A 19,567-nucleotide genomic window follows, 5' to 3' on the forward strand; every position below is an offset into this window, starting at 1 on the left:
TAGTTTACGAACAATATCATCCAGCTTCTCAGTATCTATCGTTGAAGTCGAATTTTGTACCATGAATTGCCTGGAATATTAATTTCCTGCCGTTCCAGTTCCAGTATAGCCGACTTCAAATATGAACTCGATGTTATCTGCAACTTGTGGCTAGGTTGATGTACTGCAAGAGCGCTGTCCCAGTCTAGCCCGTTTTCATTAAATGTCGAACGGTAATTTGAGTCAAAATTATAAATACAACGTCCTCGATGTATTTTTCTAGTTCATGGCTTTTTCTTTTCATCCGTTGAAGTCCGGAGCACGCCTTTATCGGTGATTATGAAATCTTCAATTGCAAAGCAGTCTTACGACGGCACGCTGCTCTACTGGCAGCTACCTATCAATTAACCACAAGAAAGTCATCATCTAAATCTTCACTAGAGCGACTTACTTGAAACTATGGAGACACAGTTCATAATAATTGTGTCACAGAACTGCATACCGTAAGACAGCTGAGTATGAATTCATAAGTGATTTATGGTTGGTATACTACTATGGGGGACAAATTTTCAATCACCCTCATTGAGAAGCGGCATCTATTATAAAAATTGATCAGATCGAAAGTATTAATAATATCTTCTCAGCCCAATCGCTGGGACCTTGAAGGGGAGGAAAAAATCTTCACGATGACACCATTTTCGGGGCAATATCGATGTATTGGGTCTGCTCCCAGTGTTTCAATTTGACGTAATCCCATACAAAATTCGCTCATTTATTACAATCTCGATTCTTTTCATAAGGCGTATCAATTACCTACGCGTCCTTGGCAAATAGGCTTTGATTGGCGTGCGCGAGCGAAGATCAGAATACTACCGTGGTCCCTGCTGGCTGGAATCTGAATACGCGGCTCATTCGCCAGCGAAGTCTTGACCGACTACTTTCCGTAAGCCGCCGTTTGCTGTCCATTTTGATCTAACCAAGATCTCATACCGATGGCCACGTTGGCGAGACCCTCGTAGACCCGAGGGCTTGGTTCGCTTATGCGCCGTCAACGCAACGCCTCTCACGAGCTTGCAGCTAGACCTGGCTCAGCTGGACGCCGCCATGCCCGATAATTGGAACATTATGAACAATATTTATCCAGGTTCGTCAGGGTCTATCCGGTCCTTCTTATCAGTCTCGGGGCACATGTCCACTAGGAACCGTTCCTGCGCGCCAGGCCAGGGCATTATGATGCATTAAATCCTCGTCACGCAATTGGCCAACCCCCCACTTGGGTACCAGCCAACCTCGGATCCGTTGTTCGTAATTGGTTACTTCGCTAGCACGCAATTTATAGGAGCTATTCGAACATCGATGAGATCAATCAAATGCAGAAACCACTGCGAACGCCCCTCGTACATGATACGATCAATAATAAATAGAATGTCCCGTGGCGCACGCATTGTCGTTTGCCCAGATGGCGCGGCGTTCTTGGAAGTCGTACTTGGCAGACTACTAGTAACTCGTCTCTTCTTGCTGTCCTTGGCGAACTTGTAGCATTTTTTTGCTTGATAATTCCAAGACTTCCAGACGACATGTCGGTTCCGCCGATCCAAGCGGACCTGCCGGTCCTAGACCGTGCCGAGAAGGAGGGAAAGTTCACCGACTCCGACCTCAAGACGGCCCCGACCACGTACTCGAACGATCATTCGGGCAGCGACGATGAGGGATACGACAAGAAGAACCCCTTCATTGACCCCGACGTGGCGGCCCATTGGCGGGACGTCTACGAAGGGTCGAGCTACGAGTGCCGTCACCTCTTCGACCCAAACTTGACTTGGACTGCCGAGGAAGAAAAGAAGATTATCCGCAAGTTGGACTGGCGCGTATGCCTCTGGGCAGTAAGCTACCAACATTCTTTTCTCCAGTATTGAAGAAACAGTATACTTACCACAGACTATGCCAGTGCGTCATGTTCTTCGGCCTCCAAGTCGATCGTGGCAACCTAGTGCAAGCCGTGTCAGACAACTTCTTGGCTGATCTGAAAATGACAACCAATGGTAATACGAGCTGCAATGCAAAGACTATAGCTTCGCGCTAACCCTATGACTCAGACTACAACTACGGAAACACCATCTTCTTGGTTTCCTTCTTGTTTGCCGAACTGCCATCACAACTGATCTCCAAGAAAGTTGGTCCTGATCGGTGGATTCCCATGCAAATCTGCCTGTGGTCTCTGGTAGCCACGTTTCAGAGTTTCATAACCGGCAGAGCTTCCTTTTTTGTTACTCGTGCTCTTCTGGGTGTATTGGAGGTAGGCCAAGTCCAAAGTATCCATGTCGCACAGCTACTGACTTTGCACAGGGAGGCTTCATTCCCGACATTGTCTTGTGGCTGAGCTACTTCTATACATCAAAGGAGCTGCCGATTCGTCTCAGGTATGCGTAGACAACTCACCATGGTGAAACAATAACTAATCTGGGTACCTGCTAGTTACTTCTGGACGACCCTCTCGGCAACTACTATCATCACTTCGTTGATGGCTTATGGCTTGCTACACATGCGCGGTGTTGCCGGTTGGGCAGGATGGTAAGTCGTACAAAACTCAGTTCCTACTCATGTACGATGCTGACTATCTTCAACAGGAGATGGCTTTTTGCCATTGAGGGTGCCATTACCTTTATTGTAAGAGATACCCATGACTATTACATGATCGCATGTGAACAAAGACTAATCCAAGCTGCTTAGGTCGGCGCTGCTTCCTTCTTCATGATGCCTGCTTCCGCCGTGCAGACCAAGACCTGGTTCCGCCCGAACGGATGGTTCACCGACAGGGAAGAAGCCATCGTGGTGAACCGCGTCTTGCGCGATGACCCTAGCAAAGGCGACATGCACAACCGTCAAGCCATTACACCGCGACTCCTCTGGGAGTCGATGAAGGACTACGACCTGTGGCCCATCTACATACTTGGTCTTGTGGCTTATATCCCGCAGAGTCCGCCCACCAAGTATATCACCCTGGTGCTCACTTCTGCCGGATTCGACACATTTACGACCAATTTGTTGACTATTCCATCGGTAAGGGATCAATGCGTGACCCCATGATTACATTGATCTGACATTTCGCAGAGCGTTATGCACATCATTACCCTCCTTGCCATCACAAGGCTTTCGGAATATTTGAATGAGCGATCCCTTGTCTCCATGTTACAGGCGGTATGGACCCTGCCTTGCGTGTTTGCGTTGCGTTTCTGGGGAAACATTATCACCGACGCTTGGGGCACATATGCCGTGGTGACGGTATTGCTGTCCTACCCTTACTGCCGTAAGTCCCCCACCAGGAATGGCGATAGTATACCAAGATGCTTACTGACTGGTTTGAAGACGCTATCCTCGTCGCTTGGACATCAAAGAACTCCAACAACGTCGGAACTCGCTCTGTGTCTGCGGCATTATATAACGTACGTGCCATTTGAACACCTGTCATCTCAAAAGCCTGTTGCTGACCTCTTTGGCAGATGTGTGTCCAGATGGGAAGTGTCATCTCCAACTTCATCTACTTGGACGACGACAAGCCCAAGTACCGCCGCGGCAATGGCGTTCTCTTGGGGATTGATATTCTCGTCATTATCCTCTTCCTCTTGACCAAGGCTTACTATGTCTGGCGAAACAAGCAGCGCGACAGGGTCTGGAACGGAATGACCGAGGACGCGAGACGTGATTATACCAGAAACACCAAGCTGCAAGGCAGTCGCAGATTGGACTTTAGATTTGCTCACTAATGTGTGCTTCCACTAACTGCCGTCCCAACGAAATGCTGGCAGTAGTAAATGACAATGAATATGCCAACCATTCGGCTGCGGTGGAAGGTGGATCATGTAGTTCAAAGACAGTAGACCAATAGAGCATTTACGATAATTTTGTCTCCACAACAATCATGCCCAACTGTCAGTTGTCCTACAGAAGATACCTGCGATTCCCTCGAATGATGTAAGACTTGCTTGTTGTCCATGCAGCTATATCAGTTATGGAGTTTCGGACACTTGATATACCCGAACGGCAACGTCAGATGTAAGCACTTGGAAGAGGGCGCAGCCATGACGATAAGCAGTCAGTCTCCATAGTGCAACCTATAAGATGCCAAGTTGTCTCGAATATGAGTTCATGTACAAAAAGTTCATTTCCAGTCACAAATACTTACAATCGTTACGCAAACATCAAAACGGGGGTTTGGAAGTCAAAAATGTCCCTAGAAAGCATCCTCGTCACCAGCGCTACCGGCAATCAGGGCCGCGGCGTTGTCAAGCATTGCCTGGCTTCAGCGTCAATCAAGGTCTACGCGCTGGTGCGAGACCCCTCGAGCGCAGCAGCGCAAGAGCTCGAAGCATCGGGTGCGACCCTGGTCAAAGGCGATCTGGATGATGCGGCGTCTGTGCAGGCCGCGCTGGAGCAGACGAAGCCAACGGCGCTCTTCCTGAACCTGCCGCCTGGCCCCGGCAGTTTGCAGCTCAGCCGGGCGCGCATTGTTGTCGATGCTGCTGGCAATGTGCCGTCTGTCCGTTCGCTCATATATAGCGGCGTATCTGGCACGGGCTCGCACGACAGCTATCCCGATTTCGGCCCGGATCATCCCATGTACGAGTACTGGTTGTCAAAGCAAGAGATGGAGGACCTGGTGCGAAGTGCGGGGTTTGCGAGCTGGACAGTTATACAGCTCCCCGTGTTTTTGCAGCTCTTCGTGCCGCCCTTTGCCTCTGTGATGTTTCCAGATCTATGGAAGGACAACGTACTCCGAACGGCCTTCAAGCCCGAGACCAAATTCGACGTCCTGGATGCTGGGGATATTGGTGCTGTAGTTGCCGCGGCGCTGCAGAAGCCCGACGAATTCCGGCCCCGGGTCGTTCCCCTTGCCGTGGAGGCGGTCACGGCGAGTGAGCTGGCGGCCAAGATTGGGAAGGCCAGGGGGGTCAAGATCGAGGTGGCACACGAAACAATGGAAGATCTTGCAAAGAAGCTGGGGCCCTTGGGCCCGAGATTGGTGGCATTCCAGGGCATATACAACGCCACAGGGAGCACGATTGACGTTCAGAAGAATAGAGAGGAATTTAACCTAAAGAGCGTGGAGGATTTCTTTGCCGCAGCTAATGTATAATAATCAGGGTTGGAACCTAACAGTTTCGCTAATACTTTGGTGGTGACTACGGATGATATTGATTCCTAGATGGAATACAAAACAATGTGGGCAGTAGCATTGTGTCACGGCAATAGTTCCAATTAATAATTGATACAATCTCCAAGATAATTGCATTTCTAACCATGACTCTTTGCTTCTTCAAACAACAAGAGAATATAGGAAAAAGGAAAGAAGAGAATAAACTTGTTTCCCGAAGATCATTCTGATCTCCAACCACGATTATTGCAGTAGCTTGCGGTACGAAATCAAGAACCATTTTTTGAATAATCGATGAATCCACCACCTTCCAAGCAATAGCCAGATATGGATTCCGTTGTGAAAGTGCTGAGAACCCATCAGTGAGTGCTGGCTAGTACGAACTCAAATCGGTTCTTGTTAGAATAATATGCTTCTGCGGGCATCTTTTGCCGTTGCCAAGGGAATCCGCTATGAGTTGGATTCACAATCTATTGAAGATGGTCACAGATTATCCACAAAGGGCACAAGGATGAAAAGACGTGATATTAGAAAAATCTAAGTACGGATACTGCACAAGCTATTCTTCCAAGGCAGATGAATTAGTTGAATGCTCGCAAGTCATCTCAATGGAGAGCAATTCTTGAAACAACTTTGGAACCTCTACGAATCATTCTACAACAAATAGACTTGAGCGAACAAGTTTACCAGCCGCTATTGCCAATCCCAGCCTCAATCACTTCCCAAATTCACAAAAGAGGTTGGATGATCAAGATCCCAAGACAAGTCTTTGGGTACCTTTTGGGCAGCGGAGACAGTGGTTGACCAATATAAGGCGATTGATTCTGACAAGGGAGGGCTCACGGGGCAATGTATGGTTTAGCCTGGTACGTGGTGGAGGTCAAATTTTCTTTTCATCGTCGACCATGAAGCTGCCAGCCTGCGTTAAGCAATGGCTGAGTTTGTAGCTTGTAACATCACTCCGTTAACCGGCTTCATAACTTCTAGAACATCGACATCTAGTTTAAATCTGGAAGACAAGAAGAGAAAGCGAGGCCATAACTCCCCTTCTCGACTATTTTCGATCAAGCTCGACTCTCTTGGCAACATCCCTTGCTGTACGCTATTGAAACTGGGAGGTCTGACATTTCAATCAAACGTGATTCGTCAATATATTGAATGACTGAGCTCTAGAGAGATCGTGGTGCCTGTTCGCTGAGTGACTTTCTTAATTTCTTTTCTTCAAAAAATACTGATGGGTTGAATTGGTGACGAGCACGTCCCCCATGGAGCCATTCTACGGAAAGTATATTTGCCTCTATACGCAATATGCAGTCTTGAATCCAAATACTCGCTCGCTTCTTAGCCCAATATACTGCAAAACCATCGCTCACGTCGCTAATGATTGCAGCGAATCCGTAGGTCATCATCAAGAAGCCATGCCACAACAATAGCGCCTCTTGATCTTTGTTTTTTTTGTCTCTTTGAGTATCATATCGTGCCCGTTGGCACAAACGCTCAGATCACTTTTCCTGCCAGCTCACATCAATTGCGAATGTGGGGACCATGGGTGCATTCCACATGTGCGATTTGACCATAGTCACTAATCATGGGAATTTGGATCGATCGCTTTGAGCGTCCCCTTGGCTTGGACGTTGAGAGCTGGCGACGAGTGAAACCCTCAACACGTTGTGCTAGATAGTTTCTCCATCATCTTGCTGCTGGGGCCATCTGCCGAGGTCTGATTGCTCTTAAAGCCAATGATAATGTCTTGCCGTCAATCGAATTGGTTTTCGGGTCAAACCACGCTGAAACATCTATGACAAGTGAAGCCTTTGGACTTGCAACTTCGACCAGACCATTGAAGTGAACAGAACCACGTGGCGGATAAGGACGCTTAGGTTTCCAGACCTGCTTCCATTTCTGCCTGAGAGCCTGCCATGCGCCAACGGTATGTCCTGAGACTTCTTTGACGCCGTGAATATCTTTGGCGCTAGGCCTCTTCTCTGGGGTCTCTTGCGACTTGGAGAAGGGGCTGACCGCCCCTGGAAATCTACTTCCTGGAGAGCTGTCCGGCGGCGCATCTTCCGACGTTTGGGATGTAGTTGAGTCATCTGTGGGCGACCCATCAGCAGTCTGCCGCCTTGTCGGACTCACTGCTTTTTCGTCTTTTGACTCTGCCGGCTTGGGACTCAGCGTAGTCGGATCTGAAGTCATACCCGAGGCTTTGGGCGGTGTTCCCTTAACAATGTGCTGCCTCATTCTGTCAAGTACCTGTTGAACACTCTGCTCCTGCTCGTCTTTCGGCTGGAATCCAAAGTATCTGGCGACTGAGCTGTAATGATGTTGAGCCAAGGTCGTGCTAAAGCTCCACATGGATAATGTCATGGCAGTTGGCATGAGCGTCCGTTGCAGCTTGAACGCGACATCGGAATCGACTGGCTGAGTCACAACTGACAGACCGTCATCGTCCCAGCATATCCTGGTCCAAGGTTAGCATACGCACGAGGGAATGAATTGTGCTTCGTCTTACACTTGTCTTTGGAAGGTCGGTGGCGGCCTTAGGGGATATGTGACATCCAACCAAGCGCGTGTGATCCTCCACTCTTTGCCGAATTGTAGACTAATCTGTGGGTTGTTCTCAATAGCCTTCTTGGAGAATTCGGCAAGCGTAGCCTTGATGCTGGCAATCTTCTTTTGATCTCTGCTCAACTTGGCAAAAGCTTTCCATTCGGGGTCCGTTCCTTTGTACGGAGGCGAGGCTACGGTCTCGATGGTTCCGGGAAGCGGAATGTAAATGGCCGGGTCGGTCTCCTCGAGTTCCTTTTCCAGCTTTTTCCGTTCCTTGGGCGACATTTTAGAAATCTCCCCCTCTAGCCATTGCCCTATCACGGCAAAAACCGATGTTGTGTAAATCTCATAGCAAGCATAGTAGATAATCGCGGCGCCAAAGAAGGCGGCGGGCCGAAACCACTTCCTTCTCACTTTCACTCTTTGAAACTGTATTTGTGATGGTTCGGGGCGAGTACTGCTGATGCGGAAACGTTGGAAAAGGGCAGGTCGGAACTGCGCCGGTTTTGTTCGTAGTAATCGCAACATGGTGAACGTGTCTTGAAGCGGCTCGCACGTCTTCAAAGACGGCGGCTGCCCGCGGGGAGCGATGGAGGGCGATGCGCCACTGGTCTTTGCAAGAGTTGAGGATAAGCCTAAAATGTCCTGAGGTTACGGAATGAAACTTGATCGGCTCTGGTTTCAATAATATATCGAAAGGTCTGGTCGGGCGAAGAGATCGTCGACTCTGCTCGTGGTGAGGAAGAGAGATTCTCTGCAGGTGAGTGCTTCTCAAAATGACGAAGACCCTGGTTGTAGCCTTGTCAATTATAAACCGGCGTCTAAGGCATTGTAGTAGCAGGGGCAAACCGCTAGAAGAAGCCTAAAATACACAATGAACAGGGCCTGGATTTTGGGTCTTCAGGTACCTAATGGTTGGGAGAATGACACAGTCTCGGATTTACGACATGAACTGTATGAAGTGGGAGTCATTTGGAGTAAGCATACAGTGTTTGGGTCATCAGAAATGACTATTTCGTACGGTAGGCGCTGCCGCTTATCGGCGATTCATCACGTGGATCTGGCTTGCTGGTAGCTCTTGGAGGTAGCGTCTGTGCAATTACGTCTCCAGCTCCAAGGCAACTAGCTCCAAAGGTGACCCTGCTCAACAACCAAAACACCAGACATTGCAGCAGGCTGGTTGACGGGACACGCATCACAACACAATGAAGCTTTGGGGCTTCTTAGTACCGGCTCTAGCTGGTCTAGCCGCCGCTGCAGAGTCAGAGATCGAGGCCTACATCCTACGATCGCAACAAGCCGGATCCGCATCCTCGATATCGTCGTCTGCCGCTCAGACGATCCTGCAACAGCGTGTAGGCTATGCAAAGCAGCTGCCGGAGGATATCTCAGAGGAGGACATTCATCAAATTGCACAATATGGCATCAAGTCATCGCAGCATCTGTTCTCAGATGCACCTGCCGATGACCTGAGCTCCCTCGTTGTAGTCATCAAGAACGCCGACGACGCCCATGTGGCGGGATTAAAGAAGGCCATCTCGAGCTACGGCCCATCATTCACAGCACCTGGTCTTGATAAGCTTCCATCGAGCTATTTGCCCAAGGTATCGAAACAGTGTTCGCTCGAGGACACCATCGCCCTCAAGAGCGGCTGCTGGCGTGGCAAGTCTGCCTACCTCGAATACGACGCGGCCAAGGACAGCAAGGCTCTGAAGTCGCTCGCCTCTAGCATCGGCAAGCTTCAGGGCAACACCTTGGAGACGGTCGTTGTCACTGTGCCCACGAGCAGCACTCCGAGCGAGCTCCGCCGGCGTCAACAGTCCGAGGCCGTCCTCAACAAGGAGTTCAAGATCCAGACGACCTCGAGCGAGTCCGAATCGGCAGCGACCAAGAATGACGACCAATCATTCAACCCTCACCCCTTTGTCGCCAAGGTTGGCGCCATTCCTGCCTGTTTCACCTCCAAGAACTCATGCGAGACTGCTACCGCCAACTGCAGCGGTCACGGAATCTGCCTCAACAAGTTCAAGTCTGACGCTGACTCGTCATGCTACGCTTGCCACTGCCAGAAGACTCGTGAGAAGAAGGGGAGCGACAGTATCTGGTACTGGGGTGGCGCTGCCTGCCAGAAGCAGGATGTCAGCGTTCCCTTCTGGATGTTTGTTGGCTTCACTATTTTCATGGTTGGAGCTGTTGCCTTCAGCATCAGTCTCCTGTTCAATGTCGGTGAGGAGAAGCTGCCCGGTGTCATTGGCGCAGGTGTCTCTAGGGGCTCGAAATAAACTTGTTGAATAAACGGCGAGAAGGATTACGAGATATAGAAGAATATGGGAAATGCTGCCGTAAGGTAGTATACAGAAACGGCAGAAATGGTATTGGTGTCCAGACTGGTGTATCATAGTGTACTGGTTCCGGTTTATTGCCTGATGGTTTGCATCTCGGCTATTGGTGACCGAGCGGGAGGCTTCTCATTACTAGCACTTGTGAAATTTACAAAGTTCAATCAACCCTGCATGACACGTATTGACATGCTGAATCGCCTGAGTGTAATTCTCAACACTGGAAACCTGCCAATGTTATTGTACTCGGTCTGCCCATGTGCATAGCATATATATCATATATAGATTGTTTAGGGGTATCATTAATATCAATCTCATACATCTTCCATTTGATCTGTTTGTCTTAGGGGCGTCGTGCCCATGCTCTCCAGACCTCGGCCGGGGGTGTCCATGTTCTTTGAATGGTCTAACAACGATCTTGCCGCCGCAACTGTGCCGTTGGCATCATCGGTCTGAGGAGCTGGTGCGTTGCCACCCATTAGCGAGCGGTACCTCTCACCGGCCTCATTAAGCAATTGCTGAAGCTCTGGCTCCCTCCGATCAATCTCCTCGCGTTCTTGCTTGATCTTGTCAATCTCGGCCCTGGCCCTCTGGATTTCGGCAAGTTTTTGCGCCATCTTGGTCTTGTACTCCTGCACCTTGACGCTGAGGTCCGGCAGCGGGGTGATCTTGGGCGGCACCTGCGTGGTGCCGTCGCGGGCCAGCCGGCGTCTCTGCTGCTCTCGTTCCTCGGCGAGCCCGTCCATGCCCGCCCGGGTCTGCGCGCTCTCATAAGCCGCCCTCCGCTCCGCCTCGCTGTCGTCGGACGTTTCGTCGTCCTCGGCCCCCTCGGCGGTTGCGATCATGGAGGCCATGTCGGCGCGCTTCTTCTTGCGCGCCTCCCGCTCGGCCTTGGCGCCGAGGGAAAGGCCGCCGTCTTCCACAAAAAATGAATCGTCTTCGTCGAGGTTGTCGTCTTTCACTAGCCGTTTCTCCTTTTTCTGGGATATGACGGCGGGTTGGCGTTTTGCGAGCAGGGATAGATATGAATCCCCCGCCCCCCGCTCGTCGTCTGAAAAGGATATAAAATCTTCTGCTCCTGCCTGCTGAGCCCGGCGTGCTCGCCGCTCTTTCTTTTCCTGAATCTCGGCCTCGGTCAAGATGGCCGTGGACTGTCCTGCGGGAGCCGTTGTTTGCTCTACTAGAGTAGCTCCTTCTAGCTCCGACGGATCCAAGGACATTTCCACATCTTCGTCGGCGATTTGTAGTGACTCGAGATTTGCAGGGGTATTGGGTGTTGCGCTTTGAAGTTCTGACAGGTATTCCTTGCTATACCGCGGGCGGTCCTCCTCCTCTTCCTCCTCTGATCGTATCGGTAGTCGATTATTTTTCGTAAGTCCCTTGCGGTGTGGAAATTTCGTCGTCGCCAAAGCAACCGGGTTGCTTTGTTTGGCCTCTGAGGCCGGCTGGTCACCGCCTAACATGAAGGCGCCATCATCGTCTGTAGATTGCTTGTCGGCGTCAAAGGAGAGCTTCGAGGCTGCTGGAGTTCGTTTCTTGATCTTTGAAGAACCAGCTCTTCCGGTAAGTGCTGGCCGCACCACGACTGGTGCGCCGCCCTCCTCGTCATCTTCTGTTGAGTTGTTTGGTTGGGGCTCATCGATATCTGATATTTTTATCGTTTTGCGCAACAGCGATTGCTTCATGGGCCGCGTCTTGAACGTTGGCTGTAGAGCGGGCCCCTGGTCGAAGTCTGAAGCTACAGAGGGCGGTGTCGGCGATTCTGAGCCTCCCTCTTCTTCATCTTCATTGTGAATGGTGATTTTACGCGCCTTGCGTTTATTTGCGAATGCGCTCATTTTTGAGGCCTTTTAAAATGGTAAAAACATAATGTTTGTAGTAAAGCTTCAGGTTGCGGCCTAGGAACGGAAGCTCGAAGGCTGACGTCGGTTTTCCCAGAAGCTCGGCCTTATCGATAAGACCCTCAACGGCCGTCCAGCCAGGCAGAACTTAGCTCCAATGAGCCTGGGTCAGTCACTCTGTCGCGGCTCCGCGATCCAATCCCAGGACCCCCAGAAACAGCTTCGAATTCCGCGACAATCATAACACTGCGAGAGGTACATATTTTTCTCCGCATTCACATAATACGCAATGGCTCCCGCACAGCCAGAACTCAAGAAGGTACAGTAGCGGTAATCCTTTCCAGCTTGAAGAAGCGCAACAGCGCGCTGACCGTGTTTATTGCAGTACCTCGACAAGAAGCTGTTTGTCCAGCTTAATGGAAGCCGCAAGGTCATCGGTGTCCTGCGAGGATACGATGTACGTTGCACCCAGCCATCCCAGTCATTGCTCGTTTGAGGCTCGACTCATACTTGTATAGGTTTTCCTGAACATTGTTCTCGATGATGCGGTCGAAGAGAAGGACGGCGGCGAAAAGGTCCGCCTGGGCATGGTTGTAAGTTCATCGCATCCGTAGAATCGATCGATAGTCACCTAACAGCGTCTTGCAGGTCATTCGTGGAAACTCAGTCGTCATGCTCGAAGCGCTCGAAAGAATAGGTGGCGGCGGCGGCGGCGGCGGCGACCGTGAACACCGAGGTTGAGAGAAGATGTTAGGACAGACGGGGGACGAAATTTTGATTCCTGGCAATGCCGCCCGATTGCCCACGAAGTGCTCAACGGGAATCGTCATTTACCAAAAATAAAGACACGGCAAGGCGTGCTCAAGGTGTCGCGTATGGCAAAAGCTCCTTTGCTAAAGAAAAACAACGGAGGGCGGATGAAGCCAACCAGGCCGGCCGACTGAGACCCTGGCTCGCCTGGATGAGAACGATTGACAATCTTCCGGCATATCATTGCGATTCACCAGCGACTTCATTCCCAGTAGAGGAGTGATGCGAGTTTGATTTTTTCAGAAAATACAGAAACCAGTCAAACCAAAGATGCGGCCGTGACCGTGACTGCCCACCAGATCGCCTCAACTTTGATTGATTCGCAGCCGCGTTCCAAAGTGCAATTTTTCGAAAACTACGATTATTTCTAGAAATACAGTGCAGTGACCGATGCTTCTACACCTCAAATGGTTACAGTCATTTGTTACGAATAACGGAGAATAGCGTGTCGGGTATCTAACTGTACATTATTACTACTAAGTACTTGTATATCGCATGAAAACAACAGTCCCCTTGGAATAATCTCATCATCGAAAAGAATATCGCAGGTTCATAAGACATGAAGTTCGTGAGTCATCAGGGCCTTCTACCGTACACCACCAACCTATGCTATTCGTCAGCACCTTGTCCTGCTTGGAAGGAGTCGAGTGTGAGACTTACACTGGATAGTAGAAATGAATCCTAGGATTCTGTATGTCTTTCCTCACATCAACAAGCAACACTTCTACAGCTTCGGGGCTCATGTTGAGAAACTTGGTAAGTAGCACCATGCTGATTCCGTGAAGACCGTCAAGGATGTTTTGCATCTGCCACAGTCCTAGGCTTTTCTTCTCCCTTCCTTTAGCCCATGGATTCCCTGGAACCTATGACACAATTGCAAGTCAGACACCGCAGAAGACGCATGCGCAACATGGCGTGCCCAGGTGGTCACTTACCGAGAACTTGTGCTCCGTTACATCTTGGAAGCCGGCCTCCTCCATCCAACGCTTGTATTTGGAACTGTTCATGCCACTGCGGCCAGTAAAGGCCAGGGCCTCGTTGAGCATATTGTTCCAGCGCTGCAAGGCTGTCCCGTTCAGAGAGTCGTCAATCGCTTGCAGCTTGACGTAGTAGTCCTGAAACTCGACATAGCCGCCCGGGTTGAGGTTCTCGTAAATCATGCTGAAGAGGGCCGGAAAGTTCTTGATTGACCCGACCATGTGCCGTGCGTGGACATAGTCAAATTTGTACGAATATACCCACTCATCTTCCACATCGTCGACCTCGAAGCGGCAATTGGTCGGAACACTGGGCCGTATTAGATTTCCTTTCTCGCTGACTAAATGCGTCAAGGAGGGTGGTATACTTACAAATAGGGCTGAATAGGACTCACGTCCGTACCGAGGACATCAGATTGTGGATTCTCAGTGGCTTCAAACGAGAGTAAGCATGATGGCTTTTGACCTTTACAGAACCGTACTTACCAAATTCTAATGCCCATATGCCGGTTCCTGTGCCTATATCAAGCACTCTACTCGGCTTGTCGATTGGTGCGAGGGCTAGTTTTCCTTTGAACAACTTGGTGCAAATCGCATGCTGGAGATCTGCCCATTGAGTTAGAAATGACTGCATTGGAGGGTGTTTTATTGGCATACCTAGACGGGATTGCTCTTGCTTGAAGCGATGCAAGTTAGTCAAAAGAGAAGAAATGTCTCGGCTGCAAGACTTACTTCATCATTAGGCATCCAATATTCTTGATTTGGTGTTAGTCGAATACAATCACTTTGGAGGTTTTGACACTCACTTCCTTCTTTGTACTTGTGGTAGGTTCGGCCATGCTCCTCGACAAAGTCAAATATACTCGACGTAGCCGAAAGGGTCGAATAACTGCAGGTACAAAGTTAATTTTCAAATTTCATATACCCAAAGTTTGAAAAGCGAAGCAGGCACCTACGGTCTTTCTTCCCCCAGTGACGAGTCGGCGTCATCGTCAGATTGTTGATCAACCTATCGTGGCTTTGTCAGCTGGCGGTGGTTCGCGGGCCAAGAAAAATTAAGTACTGCGCAACTCACACTCAGCCCGGTAGAGAAGCGGCTCAGGTCGTCTGATGAAGTCGTGACAGATGCCGAATCGTTTTCAAGATCGTGAGCCTCGGGGCGCATCTCTGGCTCCAGTTGCAGGCCATTGCTCGGTGCTGCCACGGTGTCGCCTCCGCTACCACTCTGCTCGTCGCACGGCTCCAGCTCGTGATGCGGGCTGCTGCTGCTCGTCAGCAGCGTTGCTGCTTGTGGCAGTGGGCCGCCGCCGCCGCCGCCGCTGTGCGTGGACCCTTGCTGTTCTTCTAGTGAATCCTGCGCCATCCCGAATTATGACAAACGCCGTTGGATCTACATGAGAAAATGTGACGGCGGAGATAGAGGAAGGGGAGAGGGAAGAAAAGAAAAAAAGCCAAGTAATCAAGTCCCTCTCTCAATTGAACTGACAGCCTGATTGAAAGCAAGAAGGAGATAGAAAGAAAAAGCTCTCGAGCCTTGATGTGAGCTGACTGCAGCTCCATGCGCCAATTACACGAGGTGAGCGTCCGTACCATGGGCCAATCTGAATCACTCTCCGGGAGGGGTTGATTCTGGGCAGTGATTAACACCTGGGCTCAATGTGCTGCTGGCTGCATCATATGACATATTGAGCAGCGCCACGTCGGAACTTGCCATTATCATCAGTGTCGCAAGAGCCGCGCCGTTTATTGATTCAAGAAGATAAATATAACTTGGCAAGCCCGGGAAATTCACCATGTGTGATATTGATCATTGACGCATGCATGCATCGAGAGGAGGAAGCAATTGCATGGGTTCACATCGCGCCCTATCGAATCGGCTAATGCAGCAACCGCATCCAAAGATCTCAAGTTTGTGCACCGATTTCGCGATTTGTGTAACGTGAGAGAAGCATGAAATTGAGAGACATGTTCTGCAGATAGATTGATGTTTCTACCCAATATAGGACTTCTGCTGGGAATAAAAGAAAAGAAAAGTTCATTCTCCAAACATTCTCATTGGACCTTTCAATATAGTACAGAACATGTTCTTCAAGTTCACTGCAAGGATTGAAACCCTTTTGACCAATACCCATACTTACGTCTTGGGAGTTGATTGGCCATTCGGATCTGAAACCAAGTACCTGCATTTCTATAGATTTGCAACTCAGCATAACGCCCAAGAGCCCATGTTATTTTTTTTTCTTTTTTTTTTTTTTGTGCTATAAACTGTTCTCCTCACTGATCAAGTCCACCCGTGTGAACTTTGCTACCGACCAGAGATGGGCAAAGCACACAGGAATCGAACATTCCGCGTGTTGAAGCGTCTGGGAAAAGAGGCAGTCAATCCCCAAACGGATTCGCCTCTGTACAATCGTATACCCTCAGAGATCCGCATCCACATATTCGAGTATGCCCTGACAGATTATGGGCGTCCGCCGCATGGACATGACATGAATGATGGATTCCACATTCGCCATGATCACGCACCCGGCTTCGTACCCGATATGGACACCGGGGCACCACGAACCGATTTCGCCACTATCATACAGCATAGACCAGCCAGTCAGTCAACGCTCGGGTTCCGCACTGCATCCCCCGAGTTCTTATGGGAGCGGCCGGGTCATCCGGCATACACGAGGACCGACACGGCATTGCTCCTAAGTTGCCGGCGTGTCTATTCGGAGACGCACGCCATGCCACTCATGCTGAAGGAACATGCATTTGCATTCGGATCCGGTCAGAAAATTGGAGGGCGGCCGAGCTGCAGCTATAGCGACTACTTTTCGAAATTCCTGGGCAGGAGCAGTTCTATACTCGGAACGAAACAGTATCAACTTGTGCGCCGGGTGCGTATATTTGCATCGAGTATATTGCTCTGGACTTTTCCAAGGAACATCTTCAACACCGTGCTCAAGGATTTTGGCGCTTTGCAGGTGCCTATCGAACATTTGCGCATTACCATTCGCCGCTCAAGCTGGAGGTTCTGGCGAGAGAACGGTCCGTACGTCATTAGCCCGTTCCGCCGTATCTCCAAATCAACAAACATGAAGGAACTCATGGCTGAAAGGACTGGCGACATGGTAATTGATGACCGTGCTTGGGGCATGGCGTTCCAGCATTTGCCAAACATCAAGTCTGTAACCATTGAATTTGAGGTAACGGAGGACAAGCGGGAAGAGCTCGAGGCTATCGTGGACTGGGCAAAGACGTGGAAGTTCCCGCTTTCTGGGGACCGGCATCTCAGCGCTGAAGAGCAACGAATCGAGAGAATGAGTTGGCAAGGCTTGTTGGGCCACTGGAGCGACACATGCACTGAATGTATGGCTCCGTTACCCTCTGCTACGGAGTCGTGTAGCACTTGTCAGCTAAGGACACGTCTGTGAGTGACTAATACATTTTCTTTTGTTGGAAAAGAAGAGAAAGAGGGGAGATGAATCGTCATAGTGTATCCCTAACTTCCCTTGAAGTTATGCGAGCATTGGACGTTTGAAGGCATTATTGTGTTATAGAGTCTCGACTTTCTTCTAGTAGCGCCTCGTCTATCCCATGGAAATGAATGCTGACGATGAATGATTATTACAGTGCTCTCCATGGATACGGACCACGGCTGCTTGTGTGGACGTTAGTCTGGAAGCCATCACCAAGAATTTAGGAACAACAAGTCTTGCATAAATGTCTGCACTTATCCTTGGTAGGGCCTCTTATTAAGATTCAGATTTTGAGAAATTGCCTGTTTGATTCAATTCTTGTCTTCCGAAAACCATTGATCTCCATTATTCTAGGTCAAACCAATGTCAATGTCGATTCCTGACGATCACGAAAGTAGTAGAGACCCCCGCTCCCGTTTCTTTCAGGGGCTGCCCATACGCCAACCCGGTAGAACTCGCCCGGTTCTAAGGCTGGATGAATGATAATGCCATAAGCCATTCTGCCCTGGCATGCGTCCTCGGAGAAGTCTGACCCTGGGGGATCGTCATCCACTGGCAGTCTGGCGCCTTCTTCTCGTGCAGTGCTGTCGGAAGACACTGCCTGCGGACTAGGAGATGATGTATCGGAACTCGAAATAAGTGCAGCCGTGCTGGCACCTTGATCGGATGTGTATACCCCATCCTCATCATCCTCATCATCCTCATCATCCTCATCATCCTCATCATCCTCATCATCCTCATCATCCTCATCATCCTCATCATCCTCATCATCCTCATCATCCCCGCCTTTGAATTTTGGTTGCGGGACGACATCCATACGGACAAGCAAGCGCATGCGACCCTGGCCTTTATCCCCGTGATCACTTATGCTAGATTCGCTCCCGATTTCGCTGTCAATATCAATCGGCTCAAAGCTTCCTAGGAGCATAAAGAAAAGATCATCAGCTGCTCCGGGTTCGGTATCCTCTGTTTTCCAATCCAGTACGATTCGAGCATAAAAGTCTTCGTCATTATACTCGCGCATATCCCACGCATTCCGCGGTGAACTCAGCCTTTGCGACAGTCGTACAACCACTGCAGAAAACTTCAGTCTCCCCTGTGACACTCGGCCATAGGGGTTATGGCCCACCACTGACACATGGGTTTCTACATAACTGTATTCCCTCCTCACATCGGTAGGGAGCGCATGAAGAAAAAACTGTTCCAAGAAGCCCCCCACCACTACACCTTGTTGACGGCTCGCCCAGCTCCATGACGGTGCTATGTATGGATCACATGTTTGCAGCGATAAGAGCAGTGATGACTTATCCGTTCTCCCAAAGCGTAACAACCAAATGAGATCGCGGTGCAGATGTGGCTTGCGAACACCTGCGAGATAGTTCCTAGAGTCGCCATTTGAGGCAAGTGCTGCAAATCCAGAAATTGCCGGCAGCACATCTTGGGAGTTGGTATATTGCCGCCCGAAAAAGCCTTGGAGATGTTCAAGCCAACCCGAAATCGCAGTGTCATCGAGCTTTTGGATTGAAGCGCTGCTGTATTCTAGGTTTGTATAATTTGGCAGTGGTTTTTGATTCTCGGTCCACAACAGCGTCGTTCTTCTGTAGTGTATTTTCGTCTTGCCAAATATGATGGCTCGTTGTGCCAGGTTTTCTTCCTGGAAAGTCCATCCACGAGTTCCCCACCGACATTTCCATATGTCTGTCCCATTGGTGTCCAGGTTGGCATCGTACTGGTTTAAAATAACAGAGCGCCATCGTATGTTGTAGTGACCATGTATAGCTGGGTTAATTCGTGACTGGAATCGGATACAGGCTGTATCCATGTTCCTTTCAAGAAATCCCTGGTGACACGAATCTGAGCCTGCTGTGCATATAACAGCGAATGCGCCCCGGAATATCTTTGCCATCTGCGCCGATTGCTTTTCCCAGTCCTCCATGTCGCCTTGAAGAATGCACAATGCATCCACCCATAGGTATCGTATACCCAACGTTCTCGTTACCTTGAAAGCATCTCGGATACCTGATGGTACTTGATCATCCATGAAACCGCGTTTCCGATCACTGAATGAGCTAGATTCAGTTTTGAACTGCGTTTCTGCATCTTCAGGACTGCCCCAGCAATAGCTCAGAGCCAAGTACTTGGTGTCAGGCGGAAGTGTTTCTGAGTCGGTTGTGACGAGCCTGCAATCATAATCTCCATCGGGCATCAAATCCAATAGACGCAACGGCAGGTATTTCAAACGATGCAGATCCCCAGCATCTTGTCCCCGTGGATCACCTGTGTCCACACTTTCTGCAAGGCACTCTTTGATCCATTGTATGTTCTTGGGACACAAGACGTTCTCTTCTGGGGGTCGGTCCATGAGGAGCCACTCATTGCAAAGACCTGCGTGGTGGAGAAGATAAGCTTGAACTCACGGGCACCCCAGATTAAGGGACTACTATGTTATGCA

The 19,567-nt window shown here is 49.9% G+C and overlaps 9 protein-coding genes across 9 annotated transcripts; 5 read left to right on the top strand and 4 right to left on the bottom strand.

Annotated features, from left to right (window-relative positions):
• Window positions 1-1,556: 1,556 nt before the first annotated feature.
• On the top strand, window positions 1,557-3,743 carry PFICI_13234 (uncharacterized protein; the record flags this gene model as incomplete). The annotated part of the gene is made up of 10 exons (XM_007841815.1): window positions 1,557-1,862; window positions 1,928-2,021; window positions 2,076-2,275; window positions 2,326-2,399; window positions 2,455-2,550; window positions 2,607-2,646; window positions 2,710-3,039; window positions 3,091-3,286; window positions 3,346-3,422; window positions 3,480-3,743. 10 exons carry the CDS (start codon window positions 1,557-1,559, stop codon window positions 3,741-3,743), a joined length of 1,677 nt encoding a protein of 558 aa, XP_007840006.1.
• A 461-nt stretch (window positions 3,744-4,204) lies between these two features.
• On the top strand, window positions 4,205-5,113 carry PFICI_13235 (uncharacterized protein; the record flags this gene model as incomplete). Its single annotated transcript, XM_007841816.1, has 1 exon — window positions 4,205-5,113. One exon carries the CDS (start codon window positions 4,205-4,207, stop codon window positions 5,111-5,113), a length of 909 nt encoding a protein of 302 aa, XP_007840007.1.
• Window positions 5,114-6,820: 1,707 nt separating this feature from the next.
• Window positions 6,821-8,209, bottom strand: PFICI_13236 (uncharacterized protein; the record flags this gene model as incomplete). Its single annotated transcript, XM_007841817.1, has 2 exons — window positions 6,821-7,592; window positions 7,644-8,209. 2 exons carry the CDS (start codon window positions 8,207-8,209, stop codon window positions 6,821-6,823), a joined length of 1,338 nt encoding a protein of 445 aa, XP_007840008.1.
• Window positions 8,210-8,886: 677 nt separating this feature from the next.
• On the top strand, window positions 8,887-9,963 carry PFICI_13237 (uncharacterized protein; the record flags this gene model as incomplete). Its single annotated transcript, XM_007841818.1, has 1 exon — window positions 8,887-9,963. The coding sequence occupies one exon, from the start codon at window positions 8,887-8,889 to the stop codon at window positions 9,961-9,963; it is 1,077 nt and encodes a 358-aa protein (XP_007840009.1).
• A 371-nt stretch (window positions 9,964-10,334) lies between these two features.
• Window positions 10,335-11,858, bottom strand: PFICI_13238 (uncharacterized protein; the record flags this gene model as incomplete). Its single annotated transcript, XM_007841819.1, has 1 exon — window positions 10,335-11,858. One exon carries the CDS (start codon window positions 11,856-11,858, stop codon window positions 10,335-10,337), a length of 1,524 nt encoding a protein of 507 aa, XP_007840010.1.
• A 292-nt stretch (window positions 11,859-12,150) lies between these two features.
• PFICI_13239 (putative small nuclear ribonucleoprotein G) lies at window positions 12,151-12,602 on the top strand (the record flags this gene model as incomplete). The annotated part of the gene is made up of 4 exons (XM_007841820.1): window positions 12,151-12,180; window positions 12,247-12,318; window positions 12,380-12,454; window positions 12,510-12,602. 4 exons carry the CDS (start codon window positions 12,151-12,153, stop codon window positions 12,600-12,602), a joined length of 270 nt encoding a protein of 89 aa, XP_007840011.1.
• Window positions 12,603-13,247: 645 nt separating this feature from the next.
• Window positions 13,248-15,011, bottom strand: PFICI_13240 (uncharacterized protein; the record flags this gene model as incomplete). The annotated part of the gene is made up of 10 exons (XM_007841821.1): window positions 13,248-13,275; window positions 13,332-13,534; window positions 13,607-13,958; window positions 14,021-14,081; window positions 14,135-14,254; window positions 14,306-14,324; window positions 14,381-14,403; window positions 14,455-14,537; window positions 14,605-14,657; window positions 14,724-15,011. The coding sequence occupies 10 exons, from the start codon at window positions 15,009-15,011 to the stop codon at window positions 13,248-13,250; spliced, it is 1,230 nt and encodes a 409-aa protein (XP_007840012.1).
• A 955-nt stretch (window positions 15,012-15,966) lies between these two features.
• PFICI_13241 (uncharacterized protein) lies at window positions 15,967-17,070 on the top strand (the record flags this gene model as incomplete). Its single annotated transcript, XM_007841822.1, has 1 exon — window positions 15,967-17,070. One exon carries the CDS (start codon window positions 15,967-15,969, stop codon window positions 17,068-17,070), a length of 1,104 nt encoding a protein of 367 aa, XP_007840013.1.
• Window positions 17,071-17,470: 400 nt separating this feature from the next.
• Window positions 17,471-19,477, bottom strand: PFICI_13242 (uncharacterized protein; the record flags this gene model as incomplete). Its single annotated transcript, XM_007841823.1, has 1 exon — window positions 17,471-19,477. The coding sequence occupies one exon, from the start codon at window positions 19,475-19,477 to the stop codon at window positions 17,471-17,473; it is 2,007 nt and encodes a 668-aa protein (XP_007840014.1).
• Between the last annotated feature and the right edge of the window lie 90 nt (window positions 19,478-19,567).

This window comes from Pestalotiopsis fici (assembly GCF_000516985.1).
Source record: "Pestalotiopsis fici W106-1 unplaced genomic scaffold PFICI_Scf_11, whole genome shotgun sequence".
Lineage (NCBI taxonomy): Eukaryota > Fungi > Ascomycota > Sordariomycetes > Amphisphaeriales > Sporocadaceae > Pestalotiopsis > Pestalotiopsis fici.